We start from the raw sequence: 27,428 nt of genomic DNA, 5'->3' as shown, positions 1-27,428 counted from the left end.
ATCCTTCCCGGGTTCATTTATTTATTTATTTATTTATTTATTCATATTTTTAAAGCACACATCAGCCCGAGGGCATCATGGCACTGTTACATAAAAGCATGTCTGGTTACAGAGGAAATCTTTCTGGTTACATAGATATTTGCATTTTACTGTTCAATTGAGGTCACAAGGTAGAGACAGGAAAGAGGTATATATTTCATTTGAGGTTCATCTTAAAGGTTACTGTTATACGTAAAATAACAAATATGTTGCAGTAGTGGGGTAATTCAGTGCAGAAAGGGGCTAATGCGTCAGGGTGTAGTAGAGGATATGAGAAGAGTGTGGTTTTGAGGGATTTGTGAAAAGCAAGTAAAGAGGACTCTGCTCTAAGTGCGTTGGGTAGGGCATTCCAGAGCTTAGGTGCTATGTGGGGGAAACCAATGCCACCGGCATTGGCTCTTTTTATGGATGGTACGCAGAGTTGGTTAGCATGGTGGCTTCTTATGGGACGGGCCGAGGTGTCTTTTGATAGTGTGTTTGAGAGGTAGGAATGGACGGAGAAATTGATACATTTTGTGTGTGAGGATGAGAATTTTGAAGTTGATTCGTTAGTTGACTGGGAGCCAATGGGCTTCACGTCTGGCCTGGGATATGTGGTCACTTTTGGGAATGTGTAGGGCTGCACGGAGTGCATTAATTTGAGTTATTTGGAGCCTGTTGATGTTTTTAGTAGATGTGCCTGCCAGAAGGGCATTGCAGTAGTACAGTCTGGCTCCTATTGTGGCTCTGGCTATGGATAGGCAGTTTTGAGTGGTTAGGAAGGGTTTTATTGCAGTTATGAGTTTTGTAGTGTGGGCAGAGGCAGAAGAGATGGCGTTGACCTGTCTTGTCATCGAGAGTTTAGAGTCTAAGTAGACTCAGAGGGTCTTTACAGATATAGAGACTGATATATTTGTGTGGTCAATGGTGAAGTAAGTGTATTTAGTGTTTAGTTTGGCGAGAATTTCCTTGTGGCCCAGGATGATGATCTCTGTTTTGTCCCCGTTTAGGCAGAGGCCGTTGATTGCCATTCAGGTTTGGATGGTGGTATATATCTGAAGGAGGGCTTTTGCATCATGATTATAATCTCCAGTAAGTGGGAGGAGTACTTGAGTGTCGTCGGCATAGTTTGTATAGGCTATGCTGAGCGCATCCAACATGTCAAACAGAGGTTTGGTAAACAGATTATAGAGGGTAGGTGCAGTACATGAACCCTGGGGAACTCCACAATTGATGGTGGTGGGGGTCTGCATTGGCTTGGTCAGAGTAGACCTTCATGGCCCTTCCATCTAGGAAAGATGTTATCCAGGAAGTGGCTTTGTCAGATAAATGGGTGGCGTATGAGACGTGGGAGGTGAGGATGCCATGGTCAACAAGATCAAAAGCGGCGGAGAGATCGAGGAGGAGCAGGAGTTCTGGTTTGCCAGTATCCATTATTTTGGTTATTTGGTTCTTTAGATCTAAGAGGGCGGTTTCTGTACCATGGCCTTTGCGGAAGCCTGATTGTCTTCTGCCTAGGATGGTATTGGTTTCAAGGTATTGTTGGATTTGGATGTGGGCAGCTTTATCCAAGATTTTAAGAAGGAAGGGAACTGTAGTGATGGAGTGGTAGTTTTTGGTGCAGGTGGGGTCTAGGGTAGTTTTTTTATGAGAGGGCGAACCCAAGCTTCTTTTAGGCTTTGTGGTACAACTCCAGAGGAGAAAGACGCAATGATGAATGCTGCAATGATGGGGGTGAGTGAGTCTGCGCATTCTTTGACGATAGTAGGGGGACAGATGTCCCCTTTACATGTGGAGGGTTTGATATGTTTGTGGAGATTAGAGACTTCTGTCTCTGTGACGTCTCTGAAGACGAAGAGGGGTGTTTGAGAGATGCATTTAGGAGGGTGGGGAGGGCATGGGTGGTCCTGATTGGGGAGGGCTTTGCGTAGATATTTTTTCTTGGATCATTTTAATTTTATTGATGAGGGCGTTCTGAATGCTGGAGCACCAGGCTTTGTCTTTGATGATTTCATCTGGGGTGGTCGCAGGGGAGGTGAGATCTTTGAAAATAGTGAAGATTTCTCTGGATTTAGAGTTTGCTTTGGAGATTCTTTGGTTGAAGGCTCTTGATTCCGCTATGAAAATGGCTTTTTTTGTATGTGGATGAGATATTTTTAAATTCAATTAGGGAGGATTGGTTGGGTGAGGATTGCCAAATGGCTAGAGCTTGACGCATCTTGGTGCGTAGGGTGGCTACTTCCGTGAACCAGGAATTAGCGTGCATTGATTTATTTCTCTTTTTTGTCTTCTAGGGGGAACTATGGATTCAATAGCTTGGTTGAGCACGTTGGCATAGGTGTTGGCTATAGAGATGGAGTCGTTGTTAAATGGTGGCTTGAGTTCAGGGATATCGAGCCAAGGTCCGAGGTTGATTTTGTTTAGTTTTTTTGTGCTTCAAACTTTGGCGGGTGGGGCGTATGAGGGTAACTTGCTCGCTGTACAGCAGGCTCGCCTCAAGATGAGGTGTCGCCAGCCACACCTTATGGCAAATTGGGATCAGGAGACAGGGTCTCTGTCTGATATGATCTGTTTACGACGGCTCCTACTGCCCAATCTTTGCTGATGGATGGCAATGTTTCAGTGGGAGGCCCCTTCACCTGACCGAAGCATACCCTGGTGGTAACGACAAACTCCTCACTTTCGGGCTGAGGGGCTACTCTAGAGGGCTTTGCGATTCATGGAGCATGGTCCAGGACGGAAGCCCTCCTGCATATCCTTCTGCTCGAGCTCAGGCCAGTGGTCTGACCCTCAAGGCATTTTTGCCTCATCAGGGACAAGTCTGTTCTGGTCAGTACGGACAATTCTACTATGATGTTTTACCTGAACAAGCAGGGTTGCACCGTTTCCCCTCTACTCTGCATGGAGGCAGTATTGACCTGGGAATGTGCCCTGATGGAGGAAGTTTTGATTTCCGCATTCCACTTAGACAACAGCAATGCAGAAGCGGATCAGCTGAGCCTCCTGGAGTTCAACACCTACGAGTGGGAGTTGCACACTGACTCCTTGTTGCCCCTGTTCCAGAGTTGGGGGTTTGCAGACCTGGATTTGTTCACCTCCCCTCTGAATTTGAAGTGCCCCCAGTTTGCTTCATAGGCAGGACGGGGGTCTCTGGGAGATGCCTTCCAGATCTGTTGGCACGGCCGCAGGTGTTTTGCGTTCCTGCCCACCCCTCTGCTCGAACGGACCCTCTGTAAGTTTCAGGCTTCGGTGGATTGCAGCCTCAACTCGATTGCCCCCCCACTGGCCTTCAAAAGCCTGGTTTTTGGATCAGCTGCAGTTGTGCTCTCACAGTCCCGTCCACCTTACAATCCCCAGCCGGGGATTCCAGATACAGCAGGGTGGGGAAGTGGAACATCTGGACCTGGCCTAGCTGGCGGCCTGGTTCCTGACCAGCTGAGGCTTCAGCATGCTCAATATTCGGAAGACAACTGGGATATCATTCAGCAGGCCAGGAGGCCCTCGGCCCGGTTCCAGTGTAAGAGTAAATGGACTAGGTTCCGCCATTGGGCTTGTATCAAGGGTCTGGACCCTGTCACCTGTCCTCTGGATGATGTACTGGCTTTTTCAGCACACATGGTTCGGTCTGGAGTTCAGGTGGATACGTACCGCACTTATTTGGCGGCCATTGGGGCTGACAAGAATTCCCCGAGCATGTGGGGACACCATAAGGGGTTGTCTAGGCTTTTTCCGCTGGTGCTAGTCTACACCCGGTCTGGGATCTCGATGCGTTTCTTGCCGCTTTGCAGCACAAGCCTTTCGAGCCGATGGCCTCTGTGGACATCCGCTTGTTAACACTAAAGACAGTTTTACTGGTGGCTCTCATATCTGTGTGCAGGGTTAGTGAGCTGCAGGCGTTGTCCTTGTGCAAGCCTTTCCCCACATTTCACAAGGTCATCTTGCGCACTCACCCAAACTTCTTGCCCAAGCTGGTCTCTCAATTTCATCTGAATCAAGAGATCTGCCTGCCAGTGTTCTTCCCGAACCCACAGTCTGAGGCAGAGAGGGCCCTGCATTCCTTGGGCCTCAAGGGTGGAGGAAAGGGGACGGGACATATGAGTAATTAAAGTTACTCACAGTAGTGATTAGAGTACTCCTAGTCCCCTTTTCTACATATGTCCCACCTGCCTTCCCCCGCTAGTATGCAAAGGGCTAATATGTACTAAGAGTAGCCAGGTATCTAAGCTTCCGATGTGTGCAAAGGGGACTGAGGTGAGGCGCCAGAGGGCGGGCTCTCAGTGGGGCGTTCCTATGTCAGAGGCTGCGCTCCTGCGCGCTATACTAAATTTAAAGGGGAAGCTCAATTTTTCACTGCCAAAGGTTCCGGTACAATCCTCATGTTGGGGGACAACCTTCAAGGATTGAGGAAAGGGGACTATGGACTATGAGTACTCAAGTCATTACGGTGAGTAACTTTAATTTTTCGATTCCTTTTGAGAGTTGCAACAAGCATTATTGAATACTGAACTAACTGAGACATGATGAGCATATTTGACTACAGCATGAGACAAAAGCAAGTGGTACGCACTTATGAGTAAAGTGAAAGGAAGGTGGTGGAAAAGGGTGAACCCCACAGAGAAGGTTCTGAGAGATGCACGTTGTGACAAAGCCAAGAGACTGTCAAGGAGAATCTGAAATAAGTGTTGGACAAGTAAATAGGTTCAGAGAGAGAGAAAACCTATGTTGGCGAAAACCTGGAGAATATAGAAGCATAACAAAGTGCCTAGGGTTATTGGTTGCGTGACCTTTGATGGGTGGACTGTGTGGTCCAAAAACTGCACCTAGACCGAGTGAACCCTACTTGGAAAGCGAATGTGAAGAAGCTTGTATGTTGCAAAGGTTGCTGAAGTGCATGATAGAGACAGATCGAGAGCAACCCATGTGAACTATTGAAAAGGCTGGATGATTAAGGAGTTCAACTGGAATTGTTTTGAAAGCCAGGAGATTTGAACTGATTATATTTTTGAAGCTAGAAGAGTTGACTTATTTTTATTTTCTTATTTTTATTTTTTACTTGTGTATAATCAAAACAAATTAATTTTTACAAGAAGATGACATGTTGTCACATCTGTTCGAGTGATCAGAAAATTCACGTGGTCCGTCGTACACTTATAAGATGCCGACGATCATTACAGAATGCCGACAGTCATTGTAAAATGCCAACACTCAAAGCTGAGTTCTTTTCGTCAAAAGGAGGAAAGATCCAGGTGCTTGTCTTTAACATTGACTTACATTCTGTTGAAGTGAGATTTTGGTGGAGTTTATCTTTGCAAATGCCACTTCAGGAGTTTTGCCATAGCCACTGACCATCTAGCTTTTTCGCCTGAAATCAGGCGGCACCACCAAGTGTCTTCCACAAATATTGAGTTGGCCCCTAGTGGTGCTAAAAAGGCTGTGCGTTCATTTTTGAGAGTTGGACAGTTTAACACCAGATGGCGGACTGTTTCTTGATTGTCCGGTGTTTTACACAGTCTACAGGTTGTGAAGTTTGCTTGACCTCTCATTGCTAGGATCTCTCTGGTATGTAGTAAATTTAGCCGGGCTCTTTGGAAGATGTTTCGAAGTTTCTTGTCCGGTAATTTAATACAATATGCCAGAGGGCTTTTCAGTTTGTTGGATGTTGGCGGAAGATGTTTCAGAAATTTGATCGACCCTGCTTTTTCACCTGTGGAGATCCAGTCATCAGTTTGTAGATCACTCTTTGTGGGTTGGTTATCAAGTCATCTACAGTGCATGCCAAGCTCTCCAGTTTAGTTTTTTGCTGGTCGGCCCAGTTATGTAGGGCTTGACATTTGAACAGTTTGAGCTCGTTGTCGATAAGGTTAAATATCGGGAGCCCATCCCGTATCAGGGTCTTTCTGAACAGAGAAATTGAGGACACACTGATGGTTGCTTCTAGCGATAGCAATCCCAACTCTCTTCTCACCGCTGATAGCGGTACTGAAGTAGGGAGGCCGAGTACCGATTTCCAGATGTATCCTTCGAGTTTAGGCCAGAATGGATTTCGACATGGTAATTGTCGCTTCCATGCAGTATGTTAAGGCAGGTACTATTTTGCCTTTATAGAAATTAATAGCTGGTAGGAGCGAGAATTTACCGAACTTTCGATCGATCAGCCTCATTTGTGAAGTGAGATTTTTGGTTTTGTCCCATAGGTATGGTTGCATTTTAATCTCATGTGATGACCCATCGATGATGACTCCAAGATGATTAATATTTTGGACGACTTCAATTTGTGTTTTGTTCACAGACCAAGTTTTAGTCGTTTTGCGGGGCTGTTGGGTTTTGGAAAGAATCATGATTTTAGTCTTGCTGTTATTTATCGTAAGGTTATTGGCTGTCATGTAATTGGCAAGGTTGTCTAGCTGTCACTGAAGACCTATCAGCGTCTCATCAAGTATTATCATGTCGTCCGCGTATAGGATTCGTGACACCTCGATGTTACCTATTTTCGGTTGAAAACAGCGGACGGTTGCTTCCGATTCTTTATAGTCCCCTAGGAATACCACAAACAAGGCCGGGGCCAAGGGGTATCCCTGCTTGACTCCCCTTTCTGCTGGAATCTCTTTGGAGAGTAGACCATGTCTATTCAGTCGGACACGCAAGGATGTCTTAGTATGGAGTGCTATTATAGGGCCTAGGACTTCTTCGGGGTAATTCCAGGCTTTTAACTTTTTCCATAGGAGCGCTCTGTCCACCTTATCAAAAGCCTGTGATAGTTCGATAAATGCAATGTAGACGGTTGGGGATCCCTGTTTAATTTTTCATTTAAGTATGTTTAAAAGCAGTATATTTACAGAGGTGCTACCGTTCTTTTTGAAGCCCATCTGGAAATGATCTGTGCATGGAGCCGTTTTCGCCCACCTTTGAAAATGGTGTAATAAAAGAGTTGCGAACAGTTTTCAATAATATATAAGAGCGCTATGGGACAATAATTTGCCGGGACTTCCCTGTTTCCTTTTTTGAAAATCGGAACAACCGTTGCTTTCGTCCATGACACTGGTATCTGTCTGGAGTCTCTGCAGTGGCTGAACAAAAGACTGATGAAGTCTGTCCAGTCGTTTATGTAGCTTTTTAGATCAATGTTAGTGAGCCCATCAGGGCCCAGAGCTCTAGATGTTTTGAGCTTTTGGATGGCTGCACTTATATCCGCTTTTGATGAGAGATCGATCCAAGGAAGCAGATTGGTCTCAGTACATGTTATGTCATTGTTCGGTGGGGCTGCAAAGGGATCTGTGAAGAATTTATCCCATGCCGTTTCTGCGACTAAGTTTGCCATATTGGTTCCCGGGTTTCCCCGTGAAGAGTTTGAGGGCCCAAAAGTCACCAGATCTTTTGGTCGATACGGTTCTAGGCATTGTTTCTGCATCATTTTGATACAGTGCAGCTTTATGGGATCGAAGCCATGTTTTGTACTTTTTTTGTTCTTTGGACCATGTTTCCCAGGCTTGACCGTTGTTTTCTGTTATTGCTGTGTGTTTTAATTTTCTCAGAGCCCTCTTCTTTTCTTCTATTGTTTTGTCATATACATGCTTGAAATTGACTGTAGGTTCCTTACCCTCTTTGCGTTTGGATTTATACTTGATCAAAAAGGGAATATAGTTTGTTCTTTTTGTGGCCTCACTTCTAGCCGTGATGTCCCCTGCTGCACTGGCCGCCGTCAGATGTAGCCGGGTTTGTTGGGTGTTAGTCTCGACTGCGGCTGGGTAGGATTTGGTTTGATGTGAATTTGAGAACCATGCCATACGTAGAATATTGTGGTCACTTGCAATTGTTTTTACCACTTGGAACTCTTCAATTTCTGAGATCATAGCGCTGGAAACAAAGATGTAATCCAGGGTAGCGGATGAAGTTCCCCTTTCCCATGTGGGGATCTGCGTTTGCCAATCCTTAATCCACGCGGCGTAATGAAAATTTCTAGTCGTCATCAATTTCATCCAAGAACAACCTCTTTCTTCAGTCAATGATGGTAAGACAACTGGAGCCTGTCGATCTTTTGGGTGTACACATTTAGAGTTCATGTCTCCACAGATAATTATCCATGTGATATTCCATTCAATGACGATCGTGTCAATGGTTTCTGCCATTATTTGACAGAAATCGGTTGCTGGCGTTTTTTGAGAGTACATGGTTATTATTGCGACCTTTGTCGATGACCAAAAATCTGTTACGTTAGAAAAATGATTCCAGTCTATGAGGACCGCCAGAACCCCATATGAACTTGTGATCTTCTTAACGATCTTCAAGTCCTGACCTGTCCGGACTGCAATAAGTAAGCCTGATGAGGGTCACCCCGTAAGACCTTTCACAGCCGGTGAGATCACAATTTCGAAGCCGTCCATTGATGGTTTATCGAGAAGCCATGTCTCTTGAAGACAGAGGATGTCATATTGGCTTAGATCTTCGCTGTTGGGATCAGTTAAGTGGGCGTGTCTCTGGTGTTCCATGATGCTAGGGTCAATGGCTTTTGTAGAAATTATTTGTTTGGTGTCCTTGATGATTGCTATCTCTTGCGGCTCGGGATCAGGACTCCTTTTAACCATTTCCAAGGGCCTACTGATGTCAGTTCTTTACTGTCCCCGGTAGGTGTATCACATGATCGCTTAGTCAGCGGTTCCTGTCTGATGTTCCTATAACTGTTGATTCTGTTTCGGCAGGGAGAGCGTTCCCTTTGGATTTGTCTGCTGTAGTATCCATGTGACCCGTCGTTGGTCGGGTGGGGAAATCTTGTCCTGGTGTTATCTTTAGCATTGTAAGAGTGGAATGACTCCGTTGTGTCAGTCGAGTATTTACAATGGTTCTTGTAGGCTGTTACCTCAAAGTGGGTCTTCAGCTCCGCTCTCCGGAAGTTGTGGTGGTCTTCTGATTTTAGATCATGGTTCCTTCTGTTCACATTTGCTTCCTTTGTTTTCGTTTTTTTTCTGATGAGGCCTGGGCTTGTTATTTCTGATAGTAGAAAGCCTGCCAATTTTAACTCTCTACCAGCCTCTCCCGTGTCAGATCTCGGATTGCCGTTGACTTGATGTGTAGATAGCTTTGGCCTTGTTTTCTGTGATACGGCTCAATAAGCTTGAAATCTTCCATCTTTAGCTTTTTTAAGGCAGTTGTACTTGCTGCTATTCTCAGGACTGATTTTCGATTCAAAACCATTTGTATTTGTCGTCGTTTGAGGCTTGTTCCAATTTGAAGAGTCGAGTTTTTTTTTCACTGGCCACACAAGCCTCTATTCTTTCTGACGGTCTGCTTCCTTTTTGATGATGTTTGGTTGGACAAGGCCGCCGCAGACACTTGTCTAGTGCTTCTGGAGGTGACTCTGATGGTGTTAGTAGTACTGTTAAAGGTGGAGATTTTTTTTGTTGCCGAAAGTCATGATCGGTTTTCAGCTCAAGAGTTCCATTTGGAGGTTGACATGAATGTGTAGCCGAAGACATTTTCGTTTCTAAGCCTTTTGGGGTCCTCGAAGCTTCTTTCATCATGCCACTTTTCTTTATGCTAGACTGCAGATTTGGGTCGTCTTGCTCTCGTTCTAGATGAAGTGATAGATTTGTTATAAGACTTGACTCCAAAAAGTCGCTCGTACTATTGGGAGATTTAGTAAGGTCAATGGGCCTGACCATTCTACTCATTAAAGGACTGGGTCCCGAAGCCGCTGTGATTGATTGAACATCGAGAATTTTGGAGTTAAGTGCGGCCCGTGTCGGGAGTTGCCTCGCGTTTTCTATTTGATCTTTTTCTGATAGTTGCAAGGCTTTCTTTCCTGTTCCTAGCACAGGTTGACATCCGTTTGCCTGTGTTGATGAGGAATTTGTCATAGATTGTGTTTGGTTGGTTTTTGAAGTCATTTTTGGTTGTTTATTGAATTTTGGTCAAGTTCCTCGGTGCCTCCGCTCAGTCGTCTGTGTAGATTTCTGCTCGGACTGCAGTTACTGCTTCTTTTTGGCTCGGTGGACTCATGTTAGTTTCAAACTCCACCTCATTCAAATCTCGTTTTCTTTGTGATATGTCGTATTTCAGGTCTATAGCTGTTATAAATCCTTCCAGGAATGTTAGCTTGGACTGAATGAGTGTTAACGTCGTTGTGTTATCTCTGGAGGTGTCACTGATAGTCTCATAAAGTTTGCAGAACGGGGCCATTGCAATTGTTATGGCTGACATGATTGTTGTCATACTTTCCTGTCTGTTGTTAGGTGAGTCTTTTTGCGTCACTGATGGAAGTTCACTAAGTCTTCTGTTTTTCACTGGTGTAGCTATACGCTCTGTACAGTGTGGATTCATAACTGAACGCCGGATTCTGTCGAAATTGGAGCCCACCTCACCTGGCTGATGCGACCTAGGCGAGGAGTTCAATGGGCCGGTGTCGTCGTGTCCTTGGGGAAGCAAATCAGTTTTAGATTCTAGGAGGCTTGGTGAGGGATTTTAACTTGGGAGGTAGATTTTTGCCCAAGGTTGTGCACTCATCGGTCTTTCTTGCGGATAGACTTTTGGGTAGTAGCTCGAGTTTCCCCGGGATGTCCTGTGAATGTGTCCGAGCGTCCAACACAGGTGCCTGTGAAGTTTTGCCTGTTGTCAATTCGGGTTGAATAATAGCGCCTGTGGCGGTATTAATTTCCGGCCTATCATCCGGGAGTCGAGTGGGTTCACCCACATGAGTGTCGTGCCGTTTGCCTGGGATTTCTAATGTTTTCCTAAATTTGGACAATGGAGGAGTTTCTTCCAGAGCTTCCAGAATTTCCACGTCAGAGGGCTCTGTGTCAGTGGGTGATTTCCGTTTGCTTTGTGTATTGAAAAAGTTCAGTAGGGCATTGGAGAGCAAGGGGGACGGTAAACTATTTTTCTCCAGCATGGGGTCTGGCATGGATTCACATGCTCATGAATATTCCCCGTCGTCAGGCCGGGAATCCTCGGTAAAGAAAAAAATCAGTATCAGTATCAGTTTCATTTCTGATCTGTCTTTCTTAGTAGTAACCAATCACTGGTCTCTGGGTCATACTGCCCCCAGCCAATGACTGCCCTCTCCCTAAGCCCCGCTTCTGGCAGCCATCCTCAGATTTTTACCGCACGCTCAAGTGTTGGGAGTCCTCGTGTTTAGCTCTCGAGCTTTTTTGCTGCGTTTTCGCGCTTTTTCAAAGAGATTTTCTCATTTCTCGGTCAAATAGAGCCTCAAGCTCCACCGTATCTACATCCGATCAACGGGGACCCGTTTCGGATTTTCTACGCCTCTCAAGGGTGAAGTTTTCATCGAGTTACGCTTCTTGGAGGAGTCCAGAAGTTTCTGCGGCCTACCCCGGACATGGCCCAGGAGAAAGGAAGCTCGACGCCCGGAAAGCTGTTCAGGGTTTGCTCTGGATGCCAGCTGCAGAATCTGTTCAAGGAGGACGAGCACTCGAAAGGTCTCTACTACCTTCATGAGGACAAAACGCATGTGGAGAAGGACTGTGCGTTTTGCGGGAACATATCGGAACGGACCATCAAGGACCGACACCTTCGTCTCTCCAACTGGTTGGAAGGAAAGAGCCCGTCACGTGAGAAGAAGAAGTCCGAGCGGTCTTCTAAGTCCTGTGAGGGCGCCCGGTGACTGGGGCCCAACAGAAGGCAAAGCACCGCGAGTCTGCGGGCACCGGGAGCGCCGAACGGTCGGGCTCCTCAGCTGCCAGGCAGGGCTCATCCTCTCCAGCACCAGCAACCACAAGCCAACGCTCTGGCTCAGGGAAGAGGAAGGCCAAGAACCCGGCGAAGCCTCTGGAGAGGCCCCGGTCGATCTCGAAGGATCTAGCCGAGCGTGACCGAGTCGGTGACCCTCCCCCCAAGGTGAAGGCCACAGGCCCGCAGAAGGTGGTGAAGGCCTTGATTCACCCGGCCAAGGCCTCTATCGAGGAAGTCGCAGCTGCCCTGGCTCAGCCTGAGGAGGCTACACCAGTGGAGGCGACCTCGGGGCCCAGAGTTTTCCTGCCACCGCAGAGGGAAGCCTCTTTCAGGCCCATCGAGAAGACCACTGTGAAGACCCCGGCGGAAAAAGAGTGGGGGAGCCGGTGGCCATTGTGGACACGGACACAGCCTCCGAGGAGGAACTGGTTGAAGTCTTGGAGGGCCTCGACGAGGACGTCTAAGAGGCCCGGTCCCACGGGAGGGATCCCGACGAAGGGGACGACGAGAGCGACGGTGACGCTGGTAAGGTTCCTAGTCAACCGCCGCTCCCAGAGCCGCAGGACAACTCAGCGGCCATTTTGTTGGCAATACAATCCTTATGTTCGGAGATCAGGAGGACATTGCCCCTACCACCGACGGAGGAGCCGGAACCAGGCCCGACGGAGGAGCCAGAGCCAGGGCCGTCGGGAAGTCCCCCAAACAAGAGAAGACAGACCCATCCAGCCCCGCCTTTTTAGCCCTCGCGGTCTGCTCAGCCTTTGCCCACGTCCCCCGTACCTAGGGTTGACACGGGAACGGACACGGCCAGGACGGGTACGGATGATGACGACGACGGCGGCGGCGGCGACGACGGGACAGAGCTCCCATCGCCTCCAGCCCGGGCCTCCCCGCCCGACGAGATTGGGTCTTTCCACGCTATGATCGCCAGGGCATCTGAGCTTTTTCAGCTTTGCCCCGAAGAGAAGAAGGAAGGAAGGTTTCCTTTACCAACAGCGCGAGGCCAAGAGGAAGACAGTCCTCGCCGTGCCTCTGCTGGATGACATCTGGCACGAGTGTCTCACCTGTCTCGAACCCGTCTACGACGCCTGCCAAGAGGGATTGGTACGAGAAGTACCGAGTCCCCGACGCGGCACCTTTGTGCCTTAGGACGCAACCGACCCCTGACTCAGTCGTCTCAGCTGCGGCCAAGAGGAATGCGGGGGGGCATCGGCCTCAACATCAACTTCCCCGCCGGACGGCGAAGGAAAGAAGCTGGATGCAATGGGACGACGAGTTATCTCGTCAGCGGCAACACCGATTAAGGTGGTCAACGCCCTTGCGATCGTGGCCCGCTACGACAGGGAGTTATGGTACAAGATTGCCCCCCTGTTAGACTTCCTACCGGACGACAAGAGGGCTGAGGCCCTGGAGATCTTGCAAGAAGGTGAGGTGGCGTCGGACCACGCTATAACGGTGGCAACGGACATTGCCGACACCGGTTTCTGCCAGCTAGGCAACAGCGTTTGCCTCAGACGACGAGGGTGGCTCAAGGCGACGAATTTCCGCCAGGACGTACAAGCCAAGGTTTTGGACATGCCGTTTGACGGGAACAACCTGTTTGGGAAAACAGTGGATGAGTCCCTCCAAGCCATCAAGGCGGACACAGAGACAGCTAAGGCCCTAGGAGTTCTCCAGCAACGAAGGCCGTCCTTTCGGAGCTCCGGAAGCAAGCAGGGTGCCTTCAAGGGATTCGGCGGTGGCTCCTCTACGTACCACCAAGCGGCCCGCTCCTCGTCGCAGGAAGCCTATAGAGGACGAGGCAAGTGGGGTGGATCCCGCCGTCGCCGCCAGGGAGGCCAGGGCGGCAAGGCGTCTTCCAAGCAAGATTGAACCGACCGTGGCGTCGAGCCCCCACGGAAGCAGCCCGGTGGTAGGCCGGCTGGCGAAGTTAGTCAGCGTGTGGGAGTCCATCTCCACTGACCGTTGGGTGCTGGATGCCCTGGCCCAGGTCCATCCCCTCGAATTTCTACAAAAGTGCCCAGGCATTCCTCCCGTGGTCAGGAAAGAAAACTACGTCCCTCAACTACTGTTGGAGGTAAGGGCGATGCTCAAGAAAGGTGCCATCGAGCTCGTCCCAAAGAGGCTCCGGGGCTCCGGAGTATACTCAAGGTACTTCCTCGTGAAAAAGAAGACGGGGGGGTAGCGACCCATCCTAGACCTGCAACGACTGAACAAGTACATCAAGGCAAGATGTTCCGGATGGTCACCCTCCAGCACGTGCTGGGACAGCTGGAGGAGGGCGATTTCCAGTCGTCGTAGGATTTGGAGGATGCATACTTTCACATTCCCATCCTAAAGGGACACCAGAAGTTCCTCAGGTTCGTGGTCCAAGGGCGGCACTACCAGTTCAAGGCCCTCCCGTTCGGATTGAAGTCGGCAAGTGCCTTGCTCCAGTGGCGGCACGGCTGCGCCTGCAGGGGATCCACGTCTACCCCTACCTGGACGATTGGCTCATCCGCGCAAGTACAAGGGAGCTCGCCGTAGAACACAAAGCGAAGACCGTCCAGCTGCTCACGGACCTGGGGTTCTCCAAGTCCCACCTGGTCCCCTCTCAAGTCGCACTGTTTCTGGGAGCCAAGCTCGACACAGTGGCGCGTCTGGCCTCGCCGTCGGAGGAAAGGAGAAAGGCCATCCTAGACAAGGTGCAGCGTCTGCTGGCCACGGACGTGGCCAGAGTGAGGTCCATCAAGTCCCTCCTCGGGATGATGTCCTCTTGCATTTATCTCGTGGCCCTGTGCAAGCTTCGGATGCGCCCTCTACAGGAGTTCCTCGACGCCCGCTCGATTCAAGCGACGGGCAGCTTCGAGGACAGGATCCCTCTCAACGAGACCTTCCGACGAGCGATCCGGTGGTGGGGCACCCGCGCTCATCTAGCGGTGGGGACAGACTTTCAGACCCCGGCCCACCAGGTGACGGTGATGACGGCTGCCTCCCTGGAGGGGTGGGGCGCGCACACTGGAGATCTTCACGCGAGAGGCCTTTGGCTCCCAGAGGAGAAGCCGCTCCACATCAACATCCTGGAGCTCCGGGCAGTGTTCTGGGCCCTCAGGTCCTTTCTCCCGTCCCTCAAGGGCAAGGTGGTGAGCATCTTCACCGACAACAACACCACCACGATGTTCTACATCCGGAAGCCCAGGACCTGTGGCATTGGGCCGTTGCTCAAGGGATGTTTCTGGTGCCGTTTCATCTGGCAGGGATAAAAAACACCATCGCCGACTCACTCAGCAGAGAGCTGCGCTCGTGCCACGAGTCGGAACTACGCCAGGATCAAGTGGACCAACTCTTTCAGCGACGGGGCAAACCCCAGATCGACCTGTTTGTGACGGCGATGAACTCCAAGTGCCAGAGGTTCGCCAGCAGGTTTCCCCAACCGAGGAGCATGGGCGATGCTTTCTCATCCCCCCTGGGACGGCCTGTCCCTATATGCGTTTCCTCCGTTTCCGTTGCTGCTCCGACTCATCAACCAGCTCAAGAGGTCCCGGTGCAGAATGATCCTCGTCGCACCGGCGTGGCCGAGACAGATCTGGTTCCCAGACCTTCTGGACTTGTCAGTGTCCCCACCAGTCAAGCTTTCGACGGACGCAGATCTTCTCTCCAGAGAAGGAGGCGCAATTCTTCATCACGACCCAGAGTCGCTGAACTTGCAGGCCTGGCTCCTGCAGCACTAGAGTTTGGAGGATACGATATCCCGGTTGACTGCAGAGAGGTTCTTGCGAAGGCCAGGGTGTCCAACTCTCAAGTGCTACGGACATAAGTGGAAGAGGTTCTCTATCTGGTGCCGTGCACATAAGATTAACCCTCTGCGGATTACGGCCCCTCAAGTATTAACGTACCTTCTGTCGCTAGCCAAATCTGGACTATCTCATGCTTCAATCAAGATACACCTGGCAGCGATTTCCCGATACACCAGGACTGCAGAGCGGTCATCCCTGTGGTCTCATCGCCTGATTAAAGAATTTATGAAGGGAATTTCGATCATTCCCGCCGGTGATGGTGCCAGCCCGGCGTGGGAGCTTAACGTGGTGCTGACCAGGCTCATGGGTCCGCCATTCGAGCCATTGCATTCGGCCCCGTTGAAGTTTCTGTCATGGAAAACAGCGTTCCTGGTGGCCATCACCTCCGCACGACGTGTGGAAGAGATCCAGGCACTATCCTGCAAGCCTCCATACCTGACCTTTCACGATACGAGGGTAGTGCTGAGGACGCACCCCTCCTTCATGCCCAAGGTACCGTTGTGCTTCCATCTAAACAAGCCCTTGGTGTTACCATTCTTTTTCCCGTCGCCTTTGTCTCCGGCCGAGAGGACTTTGCACTCGCTGGATGTAGCTAGAGCACTGAAGTTCTACTTGGACCGAACAAAGAGTTTTCGGAGAACATCACAGCTGTTTGTGAACTTTGGACCTGTGAACCAAGGGAAGGCTCTCTCGAAGGCTTCCATTTCCAGATGGCTCTCCGGCTGCATCATGCACTGTCATCGGTTGGCAAACCGACCGTTGCCCGGCCGTCCGAGAGCCCATTCGACCAGAGCGGTCGCTGCTACCACGGCGTTCTTGTCTGGTGTGCCCCTGCTCGACATCTGCAGGGCTGCTACGTGGAGGTCGACGCACACCTTCACGAGATTCTACTGCGTCGACCGGGATTCCAGGGAGGAGTCCAGGGTCGGCCAAGCAGTGCTGCGCAACCTGTTCGCTTAAGGTGAGCCTGGTGAGGAGGTAAGAAATGCTTAATGTTGAGTTTTATGTAATGCTTAATGTTGAGCCTTGCCACCTCCCGTGGTTGTGCATGTGTGTACTGCTATGTATTCTTATATTCATGAGCATGTGAATCCATGCCAGACCCCATGCTGGAGAAGGAACAAGTTACTTACCTGTAACTGTTGTTCTCCAGCTTGGGTCTGGCATGGATTCACATGCGAACCCTCCCTCCTACCCCTCTGCGGCTTTTCACTTGGTCATACTGCCACTTTACGTGCTACCAAATCTGAGGATGACTCCCAGAGGCGGGGCTTAGGGAGAGGGCAGTCATTGGCTGGGGGCAGTATAACCCAGAGACCAGTGATTGGTTACTACTAAGAAAGACCGATCAGAAACGAAACTGATACTGATTTTTTTTCTTTACCGAGGATTCCCGGCCTGATGACGGGCAATATTCATGAGCATGTGAATCCATGCCAGACCCATGCTGGAGAACAACAGTTACAGGTAAGTAACTTGTTGCTTCCTCACGCCTAGTTTCTTGTTGGTATTTTGATTGGCAATCTGGATGTTAATTGCCATCTCTTTTGTCTTAGTTCCATCCGTTTTTTGTGCGGTTGTGTTTTCCTTGGTGCTTTGTGTAGAGGGCACTTGCGATCTGCCCCTGCCTCCTTTTTTGTATGGAATCCTCTTTTTTATCACTGAATGTATGAGGTTTGATTTTGTGGTGTTGACTGGAATAGAGTCTTGATTGGGTTCCAAGTCTGCTTCTGCTGGTACTGTTCCGCTCTGGTTTGTTGGCCTCATAGTGGATTCCTGTGCCAGGGGGCACTGCGATTTCACCTGTGTCTCTCATGACTGATTGAGAGTCTGCTCGGCTGAGGCAGAGGACGCACCGTTAGAGGTCAATGAGGAATCTGAAAGGTCTAGTGTTTCCTCTAGAGTTTGAAGGTTGCATGTTTTATTGATTTTGGAAAGGGCGTCCTCTGTGGGCGCATGTATAATGGCTGTTGTACTATTCCTAACAGGCGATATCTCATGTAGTTCCACGATTTCCAAACTAGAAGGCCGATTGCTGTCTTGTTCAGCATCAAGATCCGTCGAGGGCGATCATAGGAAGTGGGCCTGTTAGATGGTCGTAGCCATCATGCTGGGCAGCTGGTCACCGCAAACAATGGCGTCTCCGGCGTTTGGCAAGTCGTGCTGGCGGGCCTGGTCGGTCGCGCCTGTCTGCGGCGCTGCCCCAAGACCCCACGCGAGAGGTCCTCCGACCCACTCGCGGAAAGGGCCACTCGCCAAGGCAGTAAGGGGGCAGTTGGCACGGGCTGGTGCAGCAGGGAGTACCTGCTCCGACGATGCTTGGGCTCCTCCCACTGAGCACGGCGCGGGAGGCTGCGCTGGAGACGCCGGAGACGAACGCTGCTGTGCCAGCGGTCTGATGCCTGCAGTCAGTAAGAGTTTTCGATTTTTTTCTGGGATGTATGGGAATCCCTGAAGAATTTCGCCTCCACAGCTCAGGTTTAGTGGAGCTGAAGATGTTGAAGCGCTCAATGTTCTGCCTGCTGCGAGTGTAGAAATTAACGCAGACGGGTTGCTGGTTTGTTTCGGAGTCAGAGTTTTTTTTCACATGACTCCTAAGGCAGCGTTGTTCCAGGTCCTCTTCCATATTCAGTGGTTGATGATCAGAGGGGTGTGGGGTTGAGGGACGGGTTGCGAGCGCTAAAGTGGACGGGCGCTGACCAACCGCCTCAGCCAAGCAAATCGGGGAAATGGAGATGTGGGTAGAAAAGGGGGCACCTTTCGTATAGTCAGCACAAGTTTTCGAAGGGTTCAGAAAGATACAGCGTGTTCAGAGTGTTTACGGTGCTGGCCGGTGCTCACGATGTTGAAAAAAAACTTCTTCTACCTCGTGGTCCCTGCAGCTCCCTCGGCTGCTGAGGACTGCTCACCTTTGCTCAGCTTCGCTCTGCTCTGCGTTCCGCTCTGCGGACTGGTGCTGAGATTAAATGGGTCCTCCCACAAACGAGCTGAAAGGCAGACTACTGAGTGCAGGACTGCTCACCTTTGCTCAGCTTCGCTCTGCTCCGAGGAGTGGTGCTGAGATTAAATGGGTCCTCCCACAAACGAGCTGGGGAAGGGAATCCCAAGAACCTTTGAACTGTGTTGAGCTCTTGGGGGGGAGAACCCTGTGGCCTTTTGGAACTGTTTTGAACTTGGGGAAGGGAAAGCTGAGTATAAACCAGGAGCTGGAAGAAGCTCAGAACTTTATTTTGAACACTATTTCTTTTGCTGCCGACATCCCTACACATTGTATATATTTAGTTGTGAGGCCAAGTATAAGTTTTGGACGAACAGATTTTGAGTTGAACTTACTCACACAGACTATCCTTAGTTTCCTTTAGGTAGGCAAATCCCACCTTAGCATAGGGCAAGTTAGGCCTTACTCCATCCTGACATTTAAGTATAATAAAACATTTTATTTTGAAAATTGAATCTGTGGTGTGTGTCTTAGTTCATGATGCCTTCACACTCTTCGATAAATACGTTTTATATCAAGCAGAGGTGTTTTTTTATCCTCTGTACTGGGCATGCTACAACTGGCTATAGTAATGGCAGGTCTATAATATGAACACACATACCACATATGCAGGTTATGGCCGTGCTATTTATTTTGGGAGGCGAGGATGGGTATAATTTGGCTAGTGGGGGGGTTTTCCTTGATAATCCTCTCCACAAAATCGGTGTCTGGGGTGACTTCCCCAGTTTCAATTTCTAAATGTGCTGCTGCCTTCTTCAGCAGTGCATTGAAGGTGGGTTGATCATCGACAGGCGAAGGGTTCCTGACTGGTGTAGTTTCAGTAGACCTGATGACTATACTGCTACTGCCTGTGTCTGTCGACCTAGCTGGTGACTGCCAGGGATTTGGGTCGCCCTCGCCTGTGTCCTCCTGGAATCCCTCCTCACATAGGTTAGTTTCCTCGTGAAAACCTTCCTCTTCTTGTTGGTCTTCAACATAGGCGAACTCATCTTCCTCCTAAGAAGGTATCTTCCTCAGTGGGATTGTGAGAGTATATGTCCTCCTGTATGGGGTCCTCCTGTATGGGGTTATAAAACTTCTGGTATTTAGCCCTTGGACTCTCCAGGGGTGCCTCCCTTGGTCTCTTGGGTGTCCTGTCTTCTGGGATGGACATGAACCTGTCTAGTTTATCCATACAGGTCTGGAACCTTTCAAAGGTCCACTGAGGTCGGCCAGGACGGTCTGGGAATGAAAAAGGAGTTTCTTCCTCCTGTAATTGTCTGGCTCTGTCCCATAACATAGAAGAAAGAGAGCCTTTGCCTTCTGAGTAGCCTTCTCGCTGGCTAGGGCCTTCTGTCGGCGTCAGGAACTGGCCTGATCTGTTTTCCGGCGCTTTCGGCGTATCTTTGGCCTTGTGCGCGGTTTTCGGCGTCTCACTCGCCGTACGTCTCTGGCCGTCCTTAGATGCTATGCGCGCGAGGCTTTCGGCGATCATTCTCTCTTCCGAGGGATCGGTCGCTGTCGCGCTATGTAACGTCGAGTCCTTGCTTGTCGAGTCCTTGCTTGTCGAGTCCTTGCTGGCAACGTGAGTGCTCTTGCGATGCGCGTCGCCGGAGGTTTTGGTGTTAGCGCCCTTATTTTTAGAATGCCCATTCGCCTGTCGCAGAAGCGGTGGCGGAGAGGGCTGACGACCCTTACGGTCGGCGGAAGACGCTGGTGGGCCCGGCGTCCCCGTTGGCGCTATGGCTGCCTTCGTCTTCGACGAATGCGTGCCGGGGGGGTATGTGCTTTGGTGTTTTTCCGTGTGCGTCCTTTTCGCCAGGGTGTTCATCCCCATAAGCTGGGCATGAGCCGGGCTTGTCGGTGCCGGGGACGGACGACGAGGAGCGTGAACGCTCCTTTGAGAGGTCTACAGCCTCCGTTACGGGGGCCGTGTAGTCACTGTCCTCGTCACACTCGGCGGCAGCGGGCGATGAGTCAGGCCTAGACATGGCGTAGGCCGCCCACCTTTTGACCCTGCGGTCTTTTAGAGTTTTGGGCTTTTGTAATTTACAGGCCGCACAGCCGTCGTCCTGGTGATCGAGGGGTAAGCAACGGTTGCACCGTTTGTGCTTATCCTTCCAGGTATATTTACCCTTGCAAAGCGGGCAAAACCTAAATGGCGTCCTCTCCATAGCTGAGGGCAATAAGTGTGACTATGACCTCGAAAGAGAGGGAGGGGAAAGAGAAAGGCATTCTTAAAGAGAAGAAAGAAAGACCACAAAACCCCACTCTCCCTGCTGTCTATGGCCGGCGAGGCCTGGCGTCGAAGATCTTGCTCGGCGGAGAATCAGCTCTGCGTCGAGGGGGGAGGGGGAGGGATCTACGTTATTGATATTAATGACAAAGGTCGAAGAAACTATTTTTCAATGTCTCTCTAGGAGCGCCGCATAAAGGCGACCAGTAGCTGGGCGGAAAAAAACAATCTGAGGGACCTCGACGCGTGAGGGATTGTGGGTACAACGCACGTCGCTATAGGGATAGTGTTACAGACACGCCTTGTCGACGTCCCCTTTTCGACTACGAAAAACAAAATGCAATACTCTGCAGTGACCACTGGATGTCGGACCTATGCACAGCATGTGAATCTAAGCAGATACAACCATCAGAAATGCTTTTACGGTAAGTAATGCATTGTCATACCCTGCAATATAATAATCCAACTAAAACGTCAAATTGAAACATTTAAGAATCAAGCTATTTTTATTTGAAGCTACAGTGTGGGCCTTGGGGGTTAGAAAAGCAAGTAGCCCAAGATGTAAACATGAAGGATTATTGGCACATGTCTCACCCTGAAATATGCGGAGATGTATGGCAGACGAGGTGCATTGCAGATCAGCATGCCATGCCTCCTATGTCCCTGTAAGCAGCTAGCAAAGGGCATGGTGCTTATGCTTATTACATGCAGGGCATGGCCTTTGCACATGCTCTTTTGCGGCCAAGTCTCATAATGTTCATGAAAAAGACTATGGTTGAAGGAACATTAGGTTTTGGCTCAAACATCGAAAAGGCATCCGTTAGACATTGTTAATCTCACACATAACACAGATAAATCACAAATTGCCTCATTGGAGGCATCAAATACCACTGCACCAGAGCTTCTAACTATTTGTCTAGACGTTGTTCAAGATCAGACGTGCCTTCTTAATTATGATAAATCAATGAAATAGTAGTGTGTCAACAAGTGTGAAAGCATTGTTTCACAATTCTTATGTGGAATATGTTTGTGCTTCTTGGCAGCATGACATTCTTTCTGGGTCGTACAGGTGTCACAGGGGGACCATGCTCTGACAGCCCCCCTTAACACAAACAATCACGTAATCCACAAATGGGAAATCCAACAGTGTCTTGGGATATTTTTACAGCCTCTTGAAGGAAGCCAGTGCATATCTTGTTTGCACCAAAGTGAGCTCTTTCCCTTTTTTACTTTGGTATTTTACTATTAACTTTAATGGAAGCTCTGTACACTATTAACCTTTTTATTTCATACACTCGGTCAGAATCAAAAAGTCAATAGCTTGGCTGAAGGCACATGCAGTAAAGATGTTGAATTAATTCTCTGTAATCCCTCTGGTTACATTTTATGAAGGGAAAATAATTCCCAGACTATTGTAGCGTATTGAAACTCAATTTTTATGGTTATTTGATATTTGAAGAAGACTGGAGGGATTCATTTGGAGCAGAGTGTTGAGCTTCCCGAATTCAGTTCTACTCCCAGCCATTTGCTATGAATTGGGCTTGAGTTCTTTAGGGAGTAGAGTGCAAATTTCTACTGAATTGTGTACAAATCATTTGAATGATCTTGGAATGACTGATGATGACCTGATGGATAATCTGGTGAAAGTTAAGAAACATCTATATAAGTATGACTGAGCTTCAACTTTGGAGGAAGTTCATGCTTATGAATCATTATGCGACTCATTATGCCATTTGAAAATGGAATATACAAATTAGGAATGTTGGCTGCGTATTTGGCAGAATATCCCAACAGATGCATAAGAAGATTGTTCTTGAAATTGAAATGGATTATTTTTATTATTATTGTGTTATAGCCTACAAAAATAAGCCTTTCACAACAAAACCATAGACAAGACATGAAAAATATCACTTACTAAAAGCAATTAGGTACATTCATTTTATTTAGATACTAAAATGTTTATACCTTAGAATTCATCTAACTTCTCTAAAAATACACATTCAAAAAGCATACAAGGCCAGGATCAATTTCAGTTTTGCGCCACATCAGCCGAACCCAAAGCATTTCAGACAGGTTTAATGCACCAAGGTAGCGCTCTCTCGCCTCACTAGAAGCTACACAATACAGAACAATGTGTTTTAGCATTTCCTCAGACTTCTCAAAACAAAGCCTACAATCGCTACTCCTCACCGAGTCATCCCATTTGCTCCTCCGCTCAAGCGTTGCTAATTGATCTAGGCGAAAGCGTAGATCAACCCCATGGATTTTTGGGCCAGAAACGTACATCAGAATGTCAACTCCTCTTGCCCTAAAGTTTGTGTATTCTGTGTAGAGAAAAAAAGTAGACAACAGATCCAGGGTTCCGGCCCAATCAACTGTAAACTATTTTCTCCTAACCACCCCAGGAGTGACCTTTAGTTCATCTTCTGATGAGACTATCCAGTGCAGAATCCTGCACATATTAGCCTTAAATTCATTGTGTGGTCACTGTTTGCAGGCTTAACAGGTGACGCAGGCATTGGTAAAGAGTTATGAGGGGGATTTAGTAATTTAGCATATTCGGCCAGCTTCTTCCAAACAGCCCCTGCGGCCAAAGAGGTAAGGCCCAACTCGTGCCTCACCACGAGTTGGCTACAGAATTATTCAGGCCCAAAGTTCTTTTCCAGACCTGACACTGGATTATAATGAGGGATGTCCCCATGTCAAACAGTATAATGTCGAGCCCATATAAAATTGTTGGTTCATCCTTCCGCATGTAAAATGGAATCAAAGGCACCAAGGAGTACCGGCATAACTGAGGGTACACTCACTTCATTTTTGCTAGAAGGGGCAGAAAAGCTCCCTTGAAAAGAGCCTTCCAAGCCCCCATAGACTGGGTGTTTGTCATATTGTCGCCTAGATATTTCAGACATTACCCTTTCAAGGGGTTGTTCCCCCCACTTTCCACACAAAGGATTTAGGTTGGTTTTTAGTTGAAAAGACAACCACCTTGGATTTTTGCCCCTTAATGTTTAAGTTGTTTTGGACAGCTTAGTGATGGAAGAGAGCTAGGTTTCGATGGAGTCCAATGGGTGACTTATCAAACAGGATAATATCCTCTGCAAATGCTATCCAGTCCAGAATCAGTGTTCCCATTTTTACGGGGTTTGTAACTCCCATCTCCCACATCAAGTCCAGATCTACATATAGAGGTTGAACAGGGTGGGGGCCACTACACAACGCTGTGTAAGTCCCACAAAGGTGGGGACAGGTGTTGAGACGGACCCCTCCCTGGTCAACCTAACCCTCATCCTAACCTTCAAAGAGGAGTTGCTGTGCAGTAAGGCCACAATCTGCACCATTCTCACATTTCCTTGCAGAGGTTTCTTCCATAAGGTAGCCCGGCTCACTGTTTCAAAGGCATTTGACATGCGTATAGATGCCATGTAAACCGGGCCCGTCACTCCCCTTTTTACTGCTGCAGATATGTGGGATATTATTGTGGCGTTTAGAGAAGTCACCATTCCCGATTGAAACCCCACCTGGTACCTAGAGAGTAGATTAATTGATTGTATCTGTTGTGAGCGATCTCCAAGTAACAGAGGCAAAAGGTTTGCTGGGTGCGTCCAGATGGGCAGTTGGCCTAACATTCTTTGTGTCAGCTCAAATCCCCCCCCCCCCCGACCCGACCCCCATCTGACATTTGTGTCTAACAAAGGAGGTACAGATCAAATTTTGGCGAACATTATTGGATGCTGCAGTATGTAGTTTTTGTGGGGTCATTGATTCTAAGGAAACACAAATATTTGCTAGTTAATTGTACTGCTCTACAAGGGAAAAGGCTTCTGTTTTTTAAGAAATGTATCGACTGTAAGTACTATTACTGTGGAAAGGGAGGGGAGCTCTGGAAAGCATGTCTGGTAGGTTGTACTACCTCATTAGTTTTATCAGTTGTCAGATTTATTAACACGCTACAACTGGAGAATGTTTTATTATGAATTAGTGTATAATGTAATGTTTTATGAGATGTTTATGGTGTGTTGTGTGATTGTTTATTGGTGGAATTTGATTATTTGTATTAAAAAAAATACAATAGTTGTGTAAACCTTTTAGGAATGTTCTTATGTAAAGGTTAAAAATTACTTGTTTAACCCGTATAAGCAATACAAATAAAACAAAATCAAAAGCATTGTACCTTTACAGTTTGAGTTCAACATTCTTAACAGCATTTGAAGTATAACTATTTTGCCATGTAATCCATCCACAGACCTTAAACTACTTTTGGAAAGTGCATTACAAATTGTAATTTAAGTATATAAAAATGTTATATGATGAGGCAGCAGAGGGTTTGCAGTATTGCATTACAAAAGGTCAGTCCCTAAGGTACTGTTGAACCAACATTTATAATAGTTTTGTGGTGTTTCCAGTACTTGGTCTATTGCTTGGCTCTGAACTTACGGTTGAGCCAACCTGGTCGACATAAATTAGTGGGTAGGCTGGCTATCTGGTGAAGATGCTCGACCTTTCTTCTTTATTAACAGTTTATGATGGGCCCAAAATAAGAGGGTTTGGGGGGCTGCGATGGGGCATGAAGTGTGGTTGCAGGGGGTGGTGGCTAGTTGAGGGGGAAAAGAGGAAGGCAAACACAGAGTGAAATGGGGTAGGAAGATTGGTGGAATACTGGAGTGAGTGGGAAGGGGATAGGAAGGAGGAGTAGCAGCAGAGGAATGGGTGTTGGGTCCTCCACAGAACCCTCTGAGAAGAATCAATTGGGTGAGCCCAGGAGGGAGGGGCTATTAAGAATATAAAAGGGGAGAGGGGAAGTGGATACTACAGCGGAGTGGACAGTTGTGTGTTTGAGAGTCTGGGAAAGGGTAATAGAGGGCGCCTCCGATGTGAAGTAGAAAAATATTATGATAGGGGGGGGGTATTCGGCTCCTCTTTAGTCAAGCAGTTGCATATAGCGCTCCTTATCGAACTGCTCATTGAAAAATAGAAGGGTCGACCATCTTGAGAATAGATCAGTTGGGTTCAACCAAAATAGATCGACCATTTGACATAGAACCGCACCTACGATCACAAAAGTAATTTGCGTCTCTTTTGAATTTCACTTTAGGGTGCAGGCCAAGAGAAGTTGGGAATCTACATCAAGTCGGTTGTGAAAGGAGGAGCTGCAGAAGTGGTTTGTAATGTCATAATACTTTTTTGGTGTTAAACTTTTAAATCCCTCTTGAATTCCAATAATGAATAAATACACTCTTGAAATCTGTAATTCTTTGACATTAAAGAAATATTGATACTGGGCAAGTCCAACCATACTTGTTCCAAGGTGATGCACTTGGAAAAGGGCTCGTAGTTTGGCAATTCCAGATTTATTTCCTTTCGGCAGTTTAATGGACTTTTCTTTTGTTACCCTATGCAGTAGTTCTAGATGAGGTAAAACGTTTCAAAAGTTGATGGCATTATTTCCCATTTTAACATGCTAGTTCTGTGATTCTTTAATCTAATTAAAAAAAATAATTGATGTTTTGATATTAACCACTTCGTTGGATGTCTATTGTATCAAGTTTATACCAACAATACAATTTGTATGTTTTAATGTGACGGGTTGCTAGTACAAGGATAAGATGGTTGCAGATATGCTATAAGATCCTTGCAGATATGCTATAAGATCCCTGCAGGCCCAACCTAATGGGGGGGGGCAGACAGGGTTGTTGGATACAATCGCCAGTACTCTCCCAATGTGAAAGCTGCTATAGAGGGTGATGCAACCAGAGTTTGACCTTTTAGTGGAACCATGCAGAGCAATGATTTTGTTTTCATTGACACCAACACTCAAAGACTTTATTTTTTTCTTAAGGATGGTCGCCTTGCAGCAGGGGATCAGTTGCTAAGTGTAGATGGACGAAGTCTAGTTGGATTGTCCCAAGAAAGGTATTATTTTTTCATGTTCTTCTTGTTAACAGCCCTTAGAATGTTGTTTTGGCAATCTTGTTTTTGGACTTTACCCTTTAGGGTGCCTGTTTAACAGATTTAAATCTTAACATGTGGAAGCAGTCTGTGGGGAAGTGGTTGAGTAAGTAATTTACCTGTAACTATTATTTATACCCTGAGCCTTGTACTGTATGTACCTTGCAACTTCTCACATCGTTTCGACACAATGATTGGAAATGGAATGGATGTGATTTTTGGCAGCAATTGAATTATACTGTCCCTACTGTTAAGGCAGTTTTTGTACCACACTATGTTGCTGATGCTTCAGCCAGTAACCCTAGGGGAAAAGCTAAAACACCTGACAAGAAAGGGAAGCCAAACCTCTCTTAAACATGGGTAAGGTGGTTAGAGCAACAAGTTTTAACTCTTGCGTAGAGGGCGCTAGTAGGTCGATACAGAGGTACATTAGTCCACATACATACACACATTTAGACAATACAGCACACTGATATGTTGAAAAGTATAACCTTTAATAAAATCACACATATAAAACTATCCGGTCAAATAAGTACTTCAGCGGATAATACACAGTATTAAACAAATGCAAAATATTTTTCATAAAAACAGAAATGCTTATATAAGGTCTTTTTTTTTTTTACTTTTGTTTATTGGCAGAAAGTTAGGACAGGTACAGCACAGTTTACAGAGAGGTACACAAGAATCACAATATTGCATTTAGGCATTACATCATGCACTATTGCTAGCAGCTCAGAGTTGGGGGAGGGGTGGAGTGGTATCACAAGGGATCATAACGTGCTCAGTACTT

General features: G+C 47.8%; 1 protein-coding gene across 12 annotated transcripts in view; it reads left to right on the top strand.

The window, feature by feature from the left end:
- The window catches only part of AFDN (afadin, adherens junction formation factor), a 2,107,422-nt gene that overhangs the window by 1,562,742 nt on the left and 517,252 nt on the right, over positions 1 to 27,428 (top strand). For all 12 annotated transcript variants that reach the window (XM_069607417.1, XM_069607414.1, XM_069607416.1 and 9 more), the window contains 2 exons: positions 25,785 to 25,850; positions 26,529 to 26,602. In XM_069607417.1, the coding sequence (XP_069463518.1) occupies positions 25,785 to 25,850; positions 26,529 to 26,602 (140 nt within the window). The remainder of the gene's footprint in view (positions 1 to 25,784; positions 25,851 to 26,528; positions 26,603 to 27,428) is intronic.

This window comes from Ambystoma mexicanum, chromosome 4q (assembly GCF_040938575.1).
Source record: "Ambystoma mexicanum isolate Mex_15411 chromosome 4q, UKY_AmexF1_1, whole genome shotgun sequence".
Classification (NCBI taxonomy): domain Eukaryota; kingdom Metazoa; phylum Chordata; class Amphibia; order Caudata; family Ambystomatidae; genus Ambystoma; species Ambystoma mexicanum.
The sequence above is the reverse complement of the archived record's forward strand: the minus strand, read 5'-3'. Positions and strand labels throughout refer to the sequence as shown.